This window comes from Giraffa tippelskirchi, chromosome 3 (genome assembly GCF_054371585.1).
Source record: "Giraffa tippelskirchi isolate mGirTip1 chromosome 3, T2T-mGirTip1v1.2.pri, whole genome shotgun sequence".
Taxonomy (NCBI): Eukaryota; Metazoa; Chordata; class Mammalia; order Artiodactyla; family Giraffidae; genus Giraffa; species Giraffa tippelskirchi.
This window is the reverse complement of record NC_137277.1, coordinates 54969045-54988213: the sequence shown is the minus strand read 5'-3', so window position 1 is coordinate 54988213 and position 19169 is coordinate 54969045. Positions and strand designations below refer to the sequence as shown.

The window sequence follows — 19169 nt, the reverse complement described above, 5'->3', positions numbered from 1 at the left end:
CTCCTGAGCTGCAGAGCTCCGTAGTTGTGGTTCGTGGGCTTAGTTGCCCCAAGGCATGCGGAATCTTCCCGGGCCAGGGATCGAACCACGTCCCCTGCATCAGCAGGTGGAGGCTTAACCTCTGGACCATGAGGGAAGTCCAAAACAGCAGTTCTTGATAGATTAAAAATTTAAATGTAAAATTCAGAACTAGAAGAATACTTGAAAATATAGAAGAAAAGATTTATAATCTTGGGTAGGAAAAGCTTTTTTCATAAGATGAAAAGCTTTTTAAAAAAGATAATTTTGACATAATTTAGATCATGTAGAAGTTTAAAACTTCTTAGAGTTCTACAAATAATTTTAAAAGATATGTATGTAGATTCACAAATATATAATAGAAAAAGTCTTCATATCAATAAATGCACTTAAAAAAGGATAATATCATAATATAAAATTGGCCAAAAAATATGGGGAAATAATTTATTGAAGAAATGCAAACAGCCTGTGGACGTGTGAATGGTGTTCAACTTCTGTTAGTAAATCAGAACTGTGAGATTTGCAAATATTTTAGAAAATTAGTAGCCCCCAGTTTTAGTAAGAAGTTTGTTTCTTGGCAGGAAAGCTATGACAAACCTAAACAGTGTGCTGAAAAGCAGAGATATTACTCTGCCACCAAAGGTCCGAATAGTCAAGGCAATGGTCTTCCCAGTGGTCATGTACAGTTGTGAGAGGTGGACCTAAAAGAAGGCGGAGCACTGAAGAATTGATGCTTTTGAATTGTGAGAAGACTCCTGAGAGTTCCTTGGACAGCAAGGAAATCGAACCAGTCAATCTTAAGGGAAATCAACCCTGAATACTCGTTGGAAAGACTGATGCTGAAGCTGGAACTCTGGTATTTTGATATCTGACGCAAACAGCTGACTCATTGGAAAAGTCTGTGATGCTGGGAAAGATTCAGGGCAGAAGGAGAGGAGGGTATCAGAGGATGAGATGACTGGATGGCATCACCAAAACAATGGACAGGACCTTGGGCAAACTTCGGAAGGTAGGGAGGGACAGGGAGGCCTGGCGTGCCTCAGTTCATGGAGTCGCAAAGAGTTGGACATGACTAGGCAACTGAACAACAGGGAAATAAGTGTTCTCATGCACGTTTGTTAGGAAAATTGGTAAATGATTTTTAAAAGGGCAGTTTGGCTCTATCTGTCTGCTTTTAAAATGTATGTGCCTTTGGACCCAATAATTTCACTTCTAAGAGTCTGTCCTGTGGGAATACTTATACATGCATGGGTGTTAGAGGATGTTTAGCTCATCATCACTTACAATGTCCATAAAAGGAAAACAAGCTCAGTGACTATCTATTCAGTTCAGTTCAGTCGCTCAGTCATGTCTGACTCTTTGCGACCCCATGGGCTGCAGCACAACAGACTTCCCTGTCCATCACCAACTCTCGGACCTTGCTCAAACTCATGTCCATTGAGTCGGTGATGCCATCCAACCATCTCATCCTCTGTTGTCCCCCTCTCCTCCTGCCTTCAATCATTCCCTGCATCAGGGTCTTTTCAAATGAGTCAGTTCTTCTCATCAGGTGGCCAAAATATTGGAGTTTCAGCTTCAGCATCAGTCCTTCCAGTGAATATTCAGGACTGACTTCCTTTAAGATGGACTGGTTGTATGTCCTCGCAGTCCAGGGGACTCTCAAGAGTCTTCTCCAATACCACAGTTCAAAAACATCAATTCTTTGGCGCTCAGCTTTCTTTATAGTCCAACTCTCACATCCATACATGACCACTGGAAAAACCAAAGCTATGACTAGATGGACCTTTGATGGCAAAGTAATGTCTCTGCTTTTTAATATGCTGTTTAGGTTGGTCATAGCTTTTCTTCTAAGGAGCAAGCATCTTTTAATTTCATGGCTGCAGTCACCATCTGCAGTGATTTTGGAGCCCCCCAAAATAAAGTCTCTCACTGTTTCCATTGTTTCCCCATCTATTTGCCATGAAGTGATGGGACCAGAAGCCATGATCTTAGTTTTCTGAATGTTGAGTTTTAAGCCAGCTTTTTCACTCTCCTCTTTCATCTTTATCAAGAAGCTCTTTAGTTCTTCTTTACTTTCTGCCATAAGGGTGGTGTCATCTGTATATCTGAGGTTATTGATATTTCTCCTAGCAATCTTGATTCTAGCTTGGGCTTCCTCCAGCCCAGCATTTCTCATGATATACTCTGCATGTAAGTTAAATAAACAGGATGACAATATACAGCCTTGATGTACTCCTTTCCTGATTTGGAACAAGTCTGTTGTTCCATGTCCAGTTCTAACTGTTGCTTCTTGACCTGCATACAGATTTCTCAGGAGGCAGGTAAAGTGGTCTGTTGTTCCCATCTCTTTAAGAATTTTCCACAGTTTGTTGTGATCCACACAGTCAAAGGCTTTGGCATAGTCAATAAAGCAGAAATAGATATTTTTCTGGAACTCTCTCACTTTTTCAGTGATCCAACAGATGTTGGCAATTTGATCTCTGGTTCTTCTGCCTTTTCTAAATGCAGCTTGAACATCTGGAAGTTCACGGTTCATGTACTGTTGAAGCCTGGCTTGGAGAATTTTGAGCATTATTATCTATAGAGGATTACTTAAGTGAAATATGTGGATCCTTCCATGATGGACTGTTTGCAGCCATCAGAAAGAATGTGTAGATCTGTGTATATATACACATACGAATATATATATGCTTTTAAAACCAAAGAAAGAAGTTAGAATTATATATACCATGTTAACTGTGGTTAACTCATGGGTGTGAGCATGTAGGTGGGGCAAAGGTAAAGTTTTTTTCACATTTTTCTCCTGTCTCCTTCTGTGAGTAAATATTTTACAGTGAACTTGTATGACCTTTTTTTTTTTTGAATTGAAGTATAATTGATGTTCAATATTATATGTTCCCTATGTACAATATAGTAGTGTAGTGTTAGTCACTCAGTCGTGTCCGACTGTTTGTGATCACACAGACTGTAGCCCCCTGGGCTCCTCTGCCCATGGGATTCTCCAGGCAGGAATACTGAAGTATATTTCCGTTCCATTCTCCAGAGGATCTTCCCGACCCAGGAATTGAAGCCGGGTCTCCTGCATTGCAGGCAGATTCTTCACTGTTTGAGCTACAAGGAAGACTTTCATGTACAATATAATGATTTACAATTTGTAAAGGTTATACTCTGTATATTCCCTGTGTCTCTTCTAAAGAAGACAGGGGCTGCACCAGACCCCACACAGATCCAGCCAACACCCTTGGGAGAACTTCACAGTTCCTATTCATTTTGCAGATGGTGGTCTGCAGGACAGTTACCCTTGCCCTCCAGTGGATGTCTGAGGTCTTTGGGTACCCAGAGCATCCCGGGTGGGCAGAAGTGTTCTGTGCTCAGGAAAGGCCGTGTATAAAGGTGTGATTCCCTCCTATTGAGGAAGTGGGGGAGGCCCCTGGGTCTTCTTGACAAGGATGTTTCTTTGCTTCCTTTTCAGGCCATTCAGCAAGGGACCATCCAGTGCAACTTTGCCGGGGTTGCTCTGGGTGACTCTTGGATCTCTCCCATCGGTAAGTAGGACATTTTCAGATTTCTTTTTTGGCAGGGGGCGAAGGTGGTGGGAGTGGGGAAAGGTGTGTTGATGGGGCTGAGCTACATGATGTGCAAGGTCTTAGTTCCCTGACCAGGGATCGAACCTGGGCCCCCTGCACTGGGAGCCACTGGACTACCAGGGACGTCCTTCAGTCCACATTGTGAAAAGGACTGCCCTTTGTGTGTCCTTCCTGGGTGAACCTCCTAGGACGCCATGACATTGCATGGCAGAAGCCTTGACCCGAGACCTGAGGGGTCAGCAGGTTTCCTGCCAAGTGTCTCGCTCAGACTGACAGAACTGGCCTCCCACCTCCTTTAAGGGTCTCATCACAGCTGCGTTAACAATACTAAACACTTTATATGTGTTAACTTTGCTGAAGCTTAACGACGTCTGCATGGGACGGATGATATTATTATCCCAGGTTTGGAGGTGAGGAAACTGAGACTCAGGTTAAGCAGTTTTGCTAAAGTCACACAGCTAAACCCAGGATGCACATGAAGGCAGCAGGCACTTAGCCATCACCGTGCATTCCTCCTTGAGACCAGCAGGTCAGCCTCCTGCTTTGCACGAGCTCTTCGTCTGGTCCAAAATCTCCCTAATTCAGCTCGCATGACCCACCTGCCCTTATGAGTCTGTCTGCCCAGCCCTGAATCCCTCCTTCCAGGTGCACCTTACATATCGCTCTTCCAACCCAGAAGTACTCCCTTTTTGGAGGAGAATTACTGTTCACTTTCATTTGAAATTATTAATTGCTTGCTAGGGAGCAGGTGTTGTGCTCAGTGCTAGGAAAGATACACAGACCTACTTCATGTCTTCAAGAAGATCTGCACAGTTCAGTATGGTAACCATAGCCACAATACTGAAATCAGATTGATTATATTCTTTGCAGCCAAAGATGGAGAAGCCCTATACAGTTAGTAAAAACAAGACCGGGAGCTGACTGTGGCTCAGATCATGAACTCCTTATTGCCAAATTCAGACTTAAATTGAAGCAAGTAGGGAAAACCACGAGACCATTCAGGTATGACCTAAATCAAATCCCTTATGATTATACAGTGGAAGTGACAAATAGATTCAAGGGATTAGATCTGATAGACAGAGTCCCGGAAGAACTATGGATGGAGGTTCATGACATTGTATAAGAGGCAGTGATCAAGACCATCCCCAAGAAAAAGAAATGCAACAAGGCAAAATGATTGTCTGAGGAGGCCTTACAAATAGCCATGAAAAGAATAGAAGTGAAACACAAAGGAGAAAAGGAAAGATATACCCATCTGAATGCAGAGTTCCAAAGAAAGCAAGGAGAGATAAGAAAGTCTTCCTCAGTGATCAATGCAAAGAAATAGAGGAAAACAATAGGATGGGAAAGACTAAGATATCTCTTCAAGAAAATTAGAGATACCAAGGGAACATTTCATGCAAAGATGGGCACAATAAGGGACAGAAACAGTGTGGACCTAATAGAAACAAGATATTAAGAAGAGGTGGCAAGAATACACAGAAGACCTATAGAAAAAAGAGCTTCGTGACCCAGATGATGACGGTGTGATCACCCACCTAGAGCCAGACATCCTTGAATGCGAAGTCAAGTGGGCCTTAGGAAGCATCACTGTGAACAAAGCTAGTGGAGGGAATGGAATTCCAGTTGAACTATTCCAAATGCTAAAAAATGATGCTATGAAAGTGCTGTATTCAATATGCCAGCAAATTTGGAAAACTCAGCAGTGGTCACAGGACTGGAAAATGTCCATTTTCATTCCAATCCCAGAGAAAGGCAATGCCAAAGAATGTTCAAACTACCACACAATTGAACTCATCTCACACGCTAGCAAATTAATGCTCAAAATTCTCTAAGCCAGGCTTCAGCAGTATGTGAACCATGAAATTCCAGATCTTCAGGCTGGATTTAGAAAAGGCAGAGGAACCAGATATCAAATTGCCAGCATCCACTGGATCTTCGAAAAAGCAAGAGAGTTCGAGAAAAACATCTATTTCTGCTTTATTGATTATGCCAAAGCCTTTGAGTGTGTGGGTAACAACAAACTGTGGAAAATTCTTAAAGAGATGGGAATACCAGACCACCTTACCTGCCTCCTGAGAAATCTGTATGCAGGTCAAGAAGCAGTGGTTAAACCTGGACATGGAACAACAGACTTGTTCCAAATCAGGAAAGGACTACGTCAAGGCTGTGTATTGTCACCCTGCTTATTTAACTTATATACAGAGTATATCATACGAAATGCCAGGCTGGATGGAGCCCAAACTGGAATCAAGATTGCCAGGAGAAGTATCAGTAACCTCAGATATGCAGATGGCACCACCATTATGGCAGAAAGTAAAGAAGAACTAGAGACCCTCTTGATGAAAGTGAAAGAGGAGAGTAAAAAGCTGGCTTAAAACTCAGCATTCAGAAAACTAACATCGTAGCATCTGGTCCCATCACTTCATGGCAGATAGATGGGGAAACAGTGGAAACAGTGAGACACTTTATTTTGGGGGGCTCCAAAATCACTGCAGATGGTGACTGCAGCCATGAAATTAAAAGATGGTTGTTTCTTGGAAGAAAAGCTATGACCAACCTAGACAGCATATTAAAAAGCAGAGACATTACTTTGCCGTCAAAGGTCCATCTAGTCAAAGCTTTGATTTTTCCAATAGTCATGTATGGATGTGAGAGTTGGACTATTAAGAAAGCTGAGCGCCGAAGAATTGACACTTTTGAACTGTGGTGTTGGAGAAGACTCTTGAGGGTCCCTTAGATGGCAAGGAGATCCAACCAGTCAATCCTAAAGGAAATCAGTCCTGAATATTCATTGGAAGGACTGATGCTGAAGCTGAAGCTTCAATACTTTGGCCCTCAGATGTGAAGAACTGACTCATTTGAAAAGACCCTGATGCTGGGAAAGATTGAAGGCAGGGGGAGAAGGGGTGACAGAGGATGAGATGGTTGGATGGCACCAACTCGATGGACATGAGTTTGAGTAAGCTCCGGGTGTTGGTGATGGGCAGGGAAGCCTGGCATGCTGCAGTCCGTGGTATCACAAAGAGTCAGACACAACTGAGCTACTGAACTGAACTGAGCCTCATATGACTATTTAAATCTATATTAATTAAAAAACAATAAAAATCACAATCTTTCATCTGCACTACTCACATTTCAAAGTATCAAATAGCCACACATGGCTGTTGACTTGTTATGGACCACACAGATACGGAACATTTCCGTCACTGCAGAAAGTTCTGTTGGACATCAGAGGTACACATCTGGGATCAAACGACGGCCTCCAAGTCAAGTCTGTCCTGCCACTCTGCTTTAGTAAATAAGCTTTTTGCTGGGACACTGGCACGCCCATTCACTTGTGGAATACAGGTCATCTGTTTGGAGCCTGCAACAGCAGAGTTGAGTAGTTGCAACAGAGACCAGCTGACCTGCAAAGCCAAAAATATTTACTGTTTGTCCCTTTACAGAAAAGGTTTGCCAATCCCTGATCTAGATAAAGCAGGAAATGGGGTGCCTTGGAGGACTGCAGTTGATTCTTTATAAGAAACTGAGGCCCAGGCTTGATGGTTTAGCTGGAGAGGAAAATGACAGCTAGTTCCTGAAGGACCTGATGTGTCTTCATTTCTCAGGGTGTGTCCTGAAGAATACCAGCCCAGGGAAGTGCTATGCACAGGGCTCCATGGCCAAACAAGTTTTGGAAGTGCCAAACACTGGCCCCACCTCCTCAAGGTTCACAGGCACATTAAAGACTCTGATAAGTCCTGCAGTTAAAAAAAAAAATTGTTGTCTTTTGCATAACCCCCAAGGTATTTAGGCAACAAATCATATTTCTGGGTTAATACCTAGGGTTACATCCTGCAGAAGTGAGGTTACTTGAAACAGACTTTGAGATGCTTGGGCTTTGGGGGAACTGTTGAAGGCTTTATAGCAAAGGAGTGGTGTATTAGCCATTGCATTATCTTAATGCCCTCTTGCAAGTTAAAAATGTTCCTGTTGCTCAAAATCTCCAGTATGATGGCTATCAGGGATATAAAAGAGAGACATTGAATAAATAAGGACTGTGTTTTCATTTACTATTTTCTCCTTTAGCAGAAGCTATTTTGTTACCCTACCCTAATGATTGGAGTAGGAAGTGGCAACCCACTCCAGTATTCTTGCCTGGAAAATTCCATGTACAAAGGAGCCTGGTGGGCTGCAGTCCATGGGGTCACAAAGAGTCAGATATGACTGAGTTACTGAGCATGAGCACCACGTATTCAAATGTGCTCTATAAGTTATGGTCCTTGATATAAGTCAAAGTGTGTGTTAGTCATTCAGTCGTGTCCAACTCTTTGTGACCCCACGGACTGTAGACCACCAGGCTCCTCTGTCCATGGTATTCTCCAGGCAAGAATGCTGGAGTGGGTTCCCATTTCCTTCTCCATTGATACAAGTCAACTGTACTTTAATTTAAGAAAAATTAAAGAAAACCACATAAGCTAAAAAAAAAAAAAGTTGTGTTTGCTACCTTCTTGGCACTTCTCTCAATGAACTAGCCTTACTTACTTATGGTAACTGTGAACTTGTCCAAACCAAGCCCAACTGTTCTCTGTGAAATTAGGTGTTGTCTTACTCACATTTATCTCTTATAAAATTCATTATTGGCTTTATGCCAGTTCTCACGCCTTTAAATTCTCAGTGTATTTTTGGAACTGAAATGAATTGATTGGCAGTATAGCCCTGGAAACTTGATGAAATCATTAGTATTCGTCCTTAATTAGCTCCTTGGCAGAAGCTTGTGTCCTCGAACTGGAGGAGCGGGCAGGGTGCAGAGCGGAGCAGAGGGCGGGGAAATATCTTAAACCGTCACAGGCTAGAAGCGTGCAGATGAGAGCCTCTGCTGCACACGCACGGCCTGTCTGTGGAACTGTCCCTGGCGCTGACTCACTGGCTTGGCCGGTATCAGGCCAAATTAATGTGGCATTTAGCCCTGACTCAACAGAAAGGGTCCCACACCCTCACCCCACCTCCCAGCCACCAACACATCAGCCCTGGTGGGTTAAGGAGCCTTCAGACCCAAAGCCACTGTGTTTCTTGCTTCTGTCTCCTTCTGCTTTGGGTGGAAAGCTGGTTAGTTATTTTGAGGGGAGGTGAATCACAGAAAACTTACTTTGTTCTTATGTGGTTTCCTTTAGATTCAGTGCTCTCCTGGGGACCTTACCTATACAGTGTGGTAAGTAGATGAGCCCCCGACTCTCACCCTCCATGCCTAACAGCCTAGCTGACCTCCTCTGGCTCTGTCTGCAGGAGGGACCAAGCTAGTTGGGTTTGTCTGTGTGGTTAACACTGCCCCTTAGGGACCTATCTAATAATCCATAACAAATTGAAAACCCTAAGCAACAGCCGGCCTTGGGGACAAATTTAAAGAAACATCAACACAGTTATCCCATTGCTCCAGGTACTAGACATGCACATTTTAAAATCTCCCCAGATTTTTATTATAGACATTTCCAGATATGCGGAAAAGTTGAACGATCATGGTGAACACCCATATACCCATCACCCAAACTCGGTTACCATTTTCTGGTATTTCCTTCATCAGTAAACACAGCACTTGTTATGCTGTGCTTTTCTATGGACGCGCCCCTTGCTCCTGCCGCCCACTCTTTCTGTTACCCATCCCTACCCTGAGCGATGCCAGAGTTCTATCTCTTGCAAAGTGAGAGTGTTCTTGTTTGCATTCCAGTCTCTTCTCGACGACCAAGGTCTGGCAGAGGTGTCTCAGGTTGCAGAGGAAGTCCTGGATGCCCTGAGCAAGGAACTCTACCAAAAGGCCACTGAGCTCTGGGGGAAAGCAGAAATGGTCATTGAACAGGTAAGAGGGGACGTGTTCGGGCCAGCCTACTTGGCTTTTCCCTGGGGGTGAAGGGACCTTGATTAGTGTTGTCAGGGCTGGGGTCTAACCGGAGACTGCCCACAAGCCTGGAAATGATGTCAAGCTAAACGATACATCTGACCAGTCTGAGCAGTGACAAGGTCAGAAAGCCACCCAGCCTGCAAGACTTGCCTGTCCCTCAGCTGAAGGTATGGATTCTATAAGAAAGAATATGTCCCACCAAGGTGAGTGTTTTGAGTCCTTGCCAGCCAGCATTCTGGCCACAGTGAGCCAGGAGGGAAGAATCCACAGGTTGAGGACTTGAATGTGTAGGACCCTCTGCAGATTCTTCCTGGAAATTAACACACAGGCTCTTGGTTTTCTCCTGGCACTGGAGCCGCCCTTGGATGAGCTACTCCAGGAGACCGGGCTGGCACTGCTGGTCTCTGGGCCTCCAGAGCTTCATTTCTTTCTGGTCCGAGCAAATGTACAAAATTAAAGCTGTCCTTGGACGAGATGGGGAGCCAGGTGCCTTCCTGTTTTGCAGCTCTGGTAATGGATAAACAAAGAAAACATAACCCAATTCATTTCTTGTGTATTTCAGAACACAGATGGGGTGAACTTCTATAACATCTTAACTAAGAGTTCTCCTATGTCTACAGTGACATCGAGTCTAGAATTCACCCAGAAACACCTTGGTGAGTTGACTTTGATGTTGTGAGACCATATCTCAGCCTCCTTACTACCAATTTTTTGAAAAGTCTTATTGACATGTAGTTTACATACCATAACATTCACCCATGTTGTATAATTCAGTGGGTTTTAGTGTATTTAGAACGTTTCATCACCACAGTCCTGTTTTAGAACATTTCCATCACCACAGAAAGATCCCACATGTCTGTCTGCAGTCAATTTCTTTTCCCACTTCCAGCCTCAGGCAACCACTAACCTGCTTTCTGTCTCTCTAGATTTGCCTTTTCAGGACATTTCACATAGATGGAATCATGCACAAGGTAGTCTTGCACTTAACACAGTGTTTTTGAAATTTGGAAACCAGCTCCTACACATTGAATTACAATGTTAAGCCTCCTAAAGGCTGGATTGAGTTGTCTTCACTGCGAGTGCTGAATGCCTGATATCCTCCCTTTATACAGAAGCTGCCGGAGGCCTCTAGGTTCCACTCAGCTGCTTTCCTTAGGCCGTGCTAGAGAACCTTACTGGCCCCAAAGGACATAAAATGCACCAGTCAAAGCCAATAAAGCCTCTCCACTTGGAACACGATCCTGACATTCCCCCCATCTGGGGGAATCAGGGGACCACTTTTCATCTTCCAGGTGCAAGCCTCCGTCTCACAGCAACCCTGGCAGCTTAGAAAAGAGGGCCTCTTGGTCTTGTTTCCAGTCCTTTGACTCACCGTGTACCAGTTTGTTTTAGTTCATCTTTTCCAACGCCATGTGAGACAGCTACAACAGGACGCCTTAAGTCAGCTCATGAACGGTCCCATCAGGAAGAAGCTCAGAATTATTCCTGAAGATTGCACCTGGGGAGGTAACTTGTGTGACTTAATGAAGTGTTGTTTGTAGAGCTGGGGGTGAAAGAGGTGACAGTTCAAAGCCTTAATTTGTAAAATGGGTGTTAGTGGTGGTGATAGTGTGTTTAGTTGCAGATAGAAGATTATTACCGTTCACATTTGATAGATAGGCAGACATGCAGAGACAGTGAGTGGCATGCCAAAACTGGTTCAGAATAAAGGATTGGTAAGGGAAGTGGGGGGGGGGGGAGAAAGGAAGTGATTGGTTATAAGTTGATCAGTGTTGAAGCCAGGAGTGGGTCCATGAGAATTATCATCACCGTCTCCTCATTACTTTTATGTCAGTGTGAACTTTTCCATAATAAAAACTTGAGATTTTAAAAAGCCATGCCCAAGGCCACGGTTGGTTGTGAGTGTGTTGAAAAAAATCATTTTTCGACAGGGTTTGAGCAGGCCGGCCTCTGCAGGCATCCCATGTAGATGATGAGGTCTGGCATCTGTTGCCTTCTGGGCTGAAGATCATAGCGGGGAAGTGTTGGGGTCCTCAGGGACCAGGGTCAGGGAGAAATAATCTAGTGTAAGTTCCTGCTCAATCTTACGGGGAAGCCATGAGCAAGCGGGACTCCCATGCTCCTGGAGGGGGAACACGCCAAGCTGAGGAGGGTTTTGTTCATGTCCAAGAGCCCCCAAAGCTATGCTCCATGGGGCGGAACCTTGACAGCTTCAGAGAGACTGTGACTCGGCCAGCCTCCCAGCCCTCGGTCAGCAGAGCACTCGTCCTAGACCTGGTGTCTTCATGTCTCCGTCACCCCCTGGAGTTTTCTAGAAATGAAGGCAAAGTTCGCTCAAATAAAAGAATGCAGTTTCAGAGCCGTGAGGGGTGCAGACAGCCATGGGGGGCTGTGGCTCTGAGGAGGAGCAGATGTGAGTACCTCCGGGAGGCCAGGTGCAGGCTGAGCTCACGGGAGCACACCTTTGCAGCTCAGCCCCTCCTCCTACCTCATGGCTGTGTCGTCTGGCCCCAGCTTCTCTCGTTCCAGGGATGTGGCGGGATGGGAGAGCCAACCTTACTTGTACAGATGAAAACTGCTAAGAGCAAACTCCCCTTGGCCCTGGGTATGCCTGTGTAGGGTCTGGGAAGGACGGACTCTCCTTTCTGGGCACCCTCCGTGTCCTGAGCCCAGTTGGTAGTCTGCCAGGTGTGTGTTCCTGCCCCAGTTTGCCACTGGCTGTGTTGCTCAGGGTGTATTTCTCAGCCCCTCTGAGCCTCGTGTTCCTTGCATGGAGTTGATGAAGGCAGGAGGCCATGGGATGTTGCCGACACAGGACGTACTTAGCACAGTGACTGGCAGATAAAATTCAGTAGTGGCTGTTGCCCTTGTTTTTCAACATGGTCAGGGATCCAACAGGAATGCTGTGCAGACCACCTCCCCTCTTGCCTGGGGCTGGTCATCCATACGGCTGTACCAGGGACAAGCTCCAGCTACGTTCAGGGCTGGTTTGTTGATGATTTCAGGTAGCCCTACTTGTTCAGAACTTAACACCTGGCCCTGGGGGAAAACAAAAATCAAAAACCTTAGCCTTGGTGTTACTCAGCAAAGGAGGAAAACTAACGTTAACCCCAAAGCAGTGGTGTTGGAGAAGACTCTTGAGAGTCGCTTGGACTGCAGGAGATCCAGCCAGTCCATCCTAAAGGAAATCAGGCCTGTTTCCTTGGGCATTGGCCTTCTCTCAGTTTCCATCCCTCCTGACAAATGGCATCTGCTCTCGTCACAAGCACCTGAGTGGACAGAGCGTGTGTGCTGTTAGTGCTGTCCTTCTGCACGGCCAGCTTGGGGCCCGGATTTCGGGGCCAGCGGGTTCTGTTGGGGAAGCAGCTGTGTGTTCAGTCTTTGTCAGGTGGTGCATGGCGGTCACTCTTGGGTGCTGGAGGTTCTGGACTGAAGAGCGCCTCTTGTTCAGGCAGGTTCCAAGCTGCTCTCTCTTTCTCCTTCCCCTTGTACAGGCCAGGCTACCAGCGTCTTCCTGAACATGGAGGGGGACTTCATGAAGCCGGTCATCAGCATTGTGGATGAGCTGCTGGAGGCTGGGGTCAACGTGACCGTGTATAATGGGCAGCTCGACCTCATTGTGGATACCATGGGTAGGAACTGGTCCGAGGGGAGCGAGGAGGCAGTGTCGTGGATGGAGCTGGGCCCTTGGCGGGGGGCAGTGACATTGATGTGGCAGGAGGAAGGCCATTTTCCGTTACGTGCATCCACCTCTGGCCTTGGCTCTTTGAAGAGGGCAGGGCTGCCCGAGTTTGTGACCCCTTAAGAGAAGTCCGGCCTGTCCATCTTTTGAGGTCTTCAGTCAGTCAGTTCAGTTGCTCAGTCCTGTCTGACTTTTTACAACCCCATGGACTGCAGCACACCAGGCTTCCCTGTCCCATCACCAACTTCCAGAGCTTGCTCAAACTCATATCCATAGAGTTGGTGATGGCATCCAACCGTCTCATCCTCTGTCTTTCCCTTCTCCTCCTGCCTTCAGTCTTTCCCAGCATCAGGGTCTTTTCCAATGAGTCAGTTCTTCCAATCAGGTGGCCAAAGTACTGGAGTTTCAGCGTCAGCAGCAGTCCCTCCAATGAACATTCAGGACTGATTTCCTTTAGGATGGACTGGTTGGATCTCCTTGCAATCTAAGGGACTCTCAAGAGTCTTCTCCAACACCACGGTTCAAAAGCAGCAATTCATCGGTGCTCAGCTTTCTTTATAGTCCAACTCTCACATCCATACATGACTACTGGAAAAACTATAGCTTTGACTAGACGAACCTTTGATGGCAAAGTAATGTCTCTGCTTTTTAATATACTGTCTAGGTTGGTCATAGCATTTCTTCCAAGGAGCAAGCATCTTTTAATTTCATGGCTGTGGTCACCATCTGCAGTGATTTTGGAGCCCCCCAAAATAAAGTCTTTCACTGTTTCTGTTGTTTCCCCATCTATTTGCCTTGAAGTGATGGGACTAGATGCCGTGATCTTCGTTTTCTGAAGGTTGAATTTTTCTGAATGATGACCTTTAGAGGTATGGTTAAAGAAAAGGATAATTCCCACCCCCACCTCAGAATTTAGAAAGAAGACGTCTCCTTGACCATTGGACAAAGGCACCAGTTAGCTAAGAGAAAACCTCTCTTTTTTTTGTCAAGGAGAAGGTAACACTGCAAGGCAAAGCCTGCTGACCCTATGAAGCTGAGGACCCAGGGGACGTGGTCTTTGTGGGGTCCCTGCCATACTGGCTGCCACCCTGTGCCCACCTCCTGGTTTCAGGAGGGCCAGCAAGAGGCTCGGGCATGTTCTCAGACAGATTGAGGCATGTGATCTGGCGAGTGTGAGCAGGATTGAATATTTCTGCGACGTGTGAGCCAAGATCACTGAGGACATTTTGAAATGGTTCTGCATTTCTTCCATGAATTCCCAACATGGTCCACCGTCTCCTTCCCTGGGGCTTCTCTGTCCTCCTGGCAGCCCTGTCTGCCTCCAGAGGTCCCAGGCTCCTTCCTTCGGAGCGGGGGGAGCCACGGGAGGGTCATGAGCAAAAAGCACAGTTGTTAGGTTTGTCCCGGGAAGCCTGCTGTGGCTGGGGCACCCGGTGCTACGAATGCAGAGTCTCAGGTCCCGCCCGGATGTACTGCATCGGAATTTGCATTTTAGGAGGATCCCAAGTGCATTTTGTGTGCCTCCCAGCTGTCAAATTCTATGCCGAGTTTCAGGACCCAGATTTCGGTTTCTGCTCTTCTCAGCTCTTCATGCTGAGCCATACTTTGTCCCTCTCGCCAGGTCAAGAGAACTGGATACGAAAACTGAAATGGGAAGAATTGCCCAAATTCAATCAGCTGAAGTGGAAGCCCTTGCACAGTGACCCCAAATCTTCAGAAACTTCTGCCTTTGTCAAGTCTCACAAGAACCTGGCTTTCTACTGGATCCTCAGAGCTGGACACATGGTGAGAGTCAGCGTCGGTTCCAGATTCCTGGCTCCGGGGGTGGAGGGAGCCGCATGCGCTGGTCTCACAGGTGCATTGGGCTTGGTGGTGTTTCAGGGTCTCTACTGAAGCTCTGTTAGTGCTTCACTGAAATAGTCAGTCTGCTGAGAGATTTAATGCTGAGGTCTCTACCCTCTGCTCTTCAGGTTAAATGAGTTGAATGTTGCTTTCCTCTGGACAGTTTGTCCTGAATAGGAGAGGGAGAGAGGAATTGTCTTTCCCTAACGTTTTTTGCTGCTTTTTTTTTTTTTTTAACAGCTGTACTGTTTTGTTTTATTTATTTATTTGATTTTTTGACTGCGCTAGGTTTTTCCCTAATGCAGTTTACAAGAGAAAAACAGTGGATTCTCTTATGGCAGAGCAGGGGCTCTAGGCACACAGGCTTCAGTCCTTGCAGGTCGTGGGCTCCAGAGCACCAGCTCAGTAGCCTGGGCTACAAGGGGTGAGTCGCCCTGCGGCATGTGGAATCTTTCCAGACCAGGAATTGAACCCATGTCCCCTGCTTTGGCAGGAGGATTTTTAATCACTGGACTACCAGGGAAGTCCTCCCTGATGTTTTGAGGGAGTGATATTAGAGCTCAGTCATCCGTAAGGCTGAGCGCAGTGCAGGGTACAAGGCAGGGAGTGCATGTGAGCAGCAGTGGCTCTGGAAATTCAATACGGAAAAGGAGGCAAGTTTACTTCCTAAATGTTGACTCCTCTGGACCCCTGCAGCCCAGCAGCGTGGGAGCTCGGGAAAGTGTTTGTCCAGCACGGAGGGTCATTTCACAGGAGGGATGCTCTCTTGAGGATGGCACCCAGGTGCAGCTGTCCTTCCAGGTTGTCACAAAGCTGGTCCCTCCCTGGGAGCAGGGTCTCAGGGTGCCAGCCCTGACCCCAGCCCCAGGCAAGGAACCGGGAGCACTAACGCGGATCCTACTTGCTTCCAGGTTCCTTCCGACCAAGGGGACACGGCTCTGAAAATGATGAGGCTGGTGACTCAGCAAGAATAGAATGACCTGGGCTGGCTGGAGGTGAACTGCTTGGCATCAGGGCATGGGAGCCCCTGTGAGCACTCTGATGCTGTAGGAACCACCCTTCTCCCCTCGAGTCTGACTCAGGGGGAGAACCTGACTTGGGCTGTGATTGTGAAAGTTCCCGTCAGCTTTGGCAGAGAACAGAATCATTGCCTCTGTAGCAATTTGCAAATCATTTCTGCTTGTGAAGACTTTTTTTAAAAAATGGATTTGTTTTAATAAAAATGAAGAGTTGAAATAGCTTAACGTTTTCTTATTATAAAAGCAAATTGTGTGACTTATAGAGAAAACTGGAAATGCAAACAAAGAACCAAATAAATATCTATATGCTCCCTTCCAGGAAAAAGCACTGTTACCACTTAAGTGTTTCCTACAAACCTTCTTTTGCTATATATACCTATGTATTTTTCACAAAAACACAATCATTGCTGTGTTATGTCACTGTCTACTTTGTTCACACATCAATATGCCCTAAACACCTTTTCATGTCAATAAATTGTTCTCCTATAACATTTGAATGTGTGCTGAGCATTCAATTTTATAGGTGTACCATAATTTACCTACTAAATACTCAGTTGTTTCCCATAAGCAGTTTCTAGTTTGTTGCTTTTATAAATGGTGCTCTGGTGATTTATCCTGATAGTTACATTTTTATACACATCCTTACCATTTTATTACAAAAATTCCCTAAAAGTACACTCCTTAGGTCAAAGAACTGTAACATTTTTAAAATGATGAGTTTGGGACTTTTAAGTGTAATTCATGGCTTATGATCCGCAAAGGGACCTAATAGCTTTGATGATAGCCTTGAAACAAGACTTCTGATGGTTGTGGTGCTGAGGTTTTGAAAACCCAACCCAGAGTCTTATCCTGCAGAGTGTGGGGAAAGAGTTATAATGGGTTACACCTACGTGACCAGCCCCTTCTGACCTGATGCTAAAACCGACTTCCTTGGGCGGTGCTCCACACTTTTCCCCATGAGTTGGTTTGCTGTTGGGTAGAGAGGACTCCTCCTTTGTGGACAGGGAAGAACTTGAGAGCCTTGTACTGGGTCCCCCTAGACTCCACCAATGAATGTCAGTCTCCTGTTGCTTCTGCTGGGTATCTTTTGCTGGGAAAAAATTTAACTATGAGTATAATTAGTTACCGCACTCCAGTACTCTTGCCTGGAAACTCCCATGGATGGAGGAGCCTGGTAGGCTGCAGTCCATGGGGTCGCTAAGAGTCGGACACGACTGAGCGACTTCACTTTCACTTTTCACTTTCCTGCATTGGAGAAGGAAATGGCAACCCATTCCAGTATTCTTGCCTGGAGAGTCCCAGGGACAGGGGAGCCTGGTGGGCTGCCGTCTATGGGGTCGCACAGAGTTGGACACGACTGAAGCGAGTTAGCAGCAGCAGCATAACTAGTTACCCAGTCAGGTGAGTCCTGGTGACAGTGAAGTGGACAAGTGGTTGGAATTCCCAACCACATAGAGTCTTTTTTGTTAGAAGTTAGGGTATGTTGGGGAAAGGAATGCAAGTTTGAGCATTAGAATATGTCATATGTATGGCAGATTCCAATGAAGCTGGGACCTCAAAGCTTTTTTGTCATTGGAAGCCCTTCTATCGCCGCCAGCCTGAGGAGGTTAGTCTCTTGCCCTGATATCCTATAACCAATTCCCAGACCTGCCTAAGGCCTCTGTTCCTGCTATATTATATCCTCTCTCAAGCTGTGCCCATGCCTTCATGGGGATTTTCTGCAAGTGAACTAAGGAAGAAGAGTCTTAGGTTGGTTTTTAGATGGTTCTGCGTGATAGCTGTGCATCACCTGAAAGTGAGCAGCTTTGGCACTGAAGCTCCTCTCCGGGACAGCCCAGATGGTGGTGAAGGGGAGTCCTCCCAGTGGACAGAACCTGGAGCCGCTCACCTGTTGGTTCATTTTGCCTGCAAGGAGAAGTGGCTGGAAGAAAGAGTCTGCACCAAATCATGGTTTGGTTGGAGAGTGGAACTGGAAGGAGCACAACTGAGAAATGGAAAGGTCTGAAGAAGAGGTCTGAGGATACAGCCCTCTGAATGGCAGAGCAGGAAGATACTTCAGTTCCATGGAATGCTCATCACAGGGTAGAGGAAAGGCTTCATAATCGAGTGGTTGGAATGACCCATTTGGCAGACATCAGACAGCGGCCCCCTCTTCCCCAGCAACTTCTGTGAGCTCGTGAATGAAGTGGCCCTGGCCACAGTGATGGGGGCTATGTATGAGCTCAGTACCAGGAGCGTGTGTCCATCAAGACTGACCTGGCTACACCTGCTGCTGAGTGCCCAATCTGCCAGCAGCAGAGGCAGCGCTGAGCCCCTAACGTAGCACCGTTGTTGCAAGGAATCAGCCAGCCGCCCGGCATTAGGTTGATTACCCTGAACCACTTTTGTTATGGAAGAGGCAGCAAGCCGCTCTTACTGCCACTTGCTCTGGACATAGATTTCACTGCCCACAAAGCTTCTGCCAAAACTGCCATCTGTGGATTTCCAGAACGCCTCATCCACCATCATGGAATTCACAGCAAATCAAATGCAGCCGTCGGTTCTTGCTCTTGGAATTCACTGGTCCTTCCTTATTCCCCATCATCTTGAAGTAACCCCTTTGACAGATGATTGATTGAATGGCTTTTTGAAGATTCAGTTATATTGCCAGGTAGGTGGTGACACCGGGCAGGACTGGGGCAGTGTCCTCCAGTTTGTGGTGAATGCTCTAAATCAACATTAGTTTCTCCCATACCCTGGATCCCAAAGTTCGGGAATCAAGGGATAAATACAAAAGCCAGTCTTCTCAGTGTTAATGATCCAACAATCAAAAGTTTTGCTTCCCATCTCTGCAGCTTTAGCATCTGCTGGTCTAAAGATCTTCATTACAAAAGGAAAAATGCTTTCACTGGAAGACGCAGCAAAGTGCATTAAATTGGAACTTGAAGCTGCCATCTGACATCTTTGGGCACTGAATCAATAGGCAAAGTACTAGTTGGGGTGATTGACCGGACTAGTCAGGGGAAAATGCGTTGCTACTACACAATGAGGGTGAGAAGGGATACTGCAGGAGATCCTTTGGGGTGCCTCTTAGTACTCCCATATCCTCTGATTAATGCCAATGGAAAAGGGATAAGCAATAAGATCCTACTGTATAGCACAGA

General features: G+C 46.1%; 1 protein-coding gene across 1 annotated transcript in view; it reads left to right on the top strand.

Annotated features, from left to right (window-relative positions):
• Window positions 1–16517, top strand: part of SCPEP1 (serine carboxypeptidase 1) — a 31200-nt gene extending 14683 nt beyond the window's left edge. The window contains exons 6-13 of the mRNA XM_081585327.1: window positions 3491–3563; window positions 8762–8799; window positions 9313–9441; window positions 10046–10139; window positions 10876–10989; window positions 12978–13115; window positions 14787–14950; window positions 15919–16517. Of these exons, the coding sequence (XP_081441453.1) occupies window positions 3491–3563; window positions 8762–8799; window positions 9313–9441; window positions 10046–10139; window positions 10876–10989; window positions 12978–13115; window positions 14787–14950; window positions 15919–15981 (813 nt within the window). The 3' untranslated portion in view covers window positions 15982–16517. The remainder of the gene's footprint in view (window positions 1–3490; window positions 3564–8761; window positions 8800–9312; window positions 9442–10045; window positions 10140–10875; window positions 10990–12977; window positions 13116–14786; window positions 14951–15918) is intronic.
• Window positions 16518–19169: the final 2652 nt, after the last annotated feature.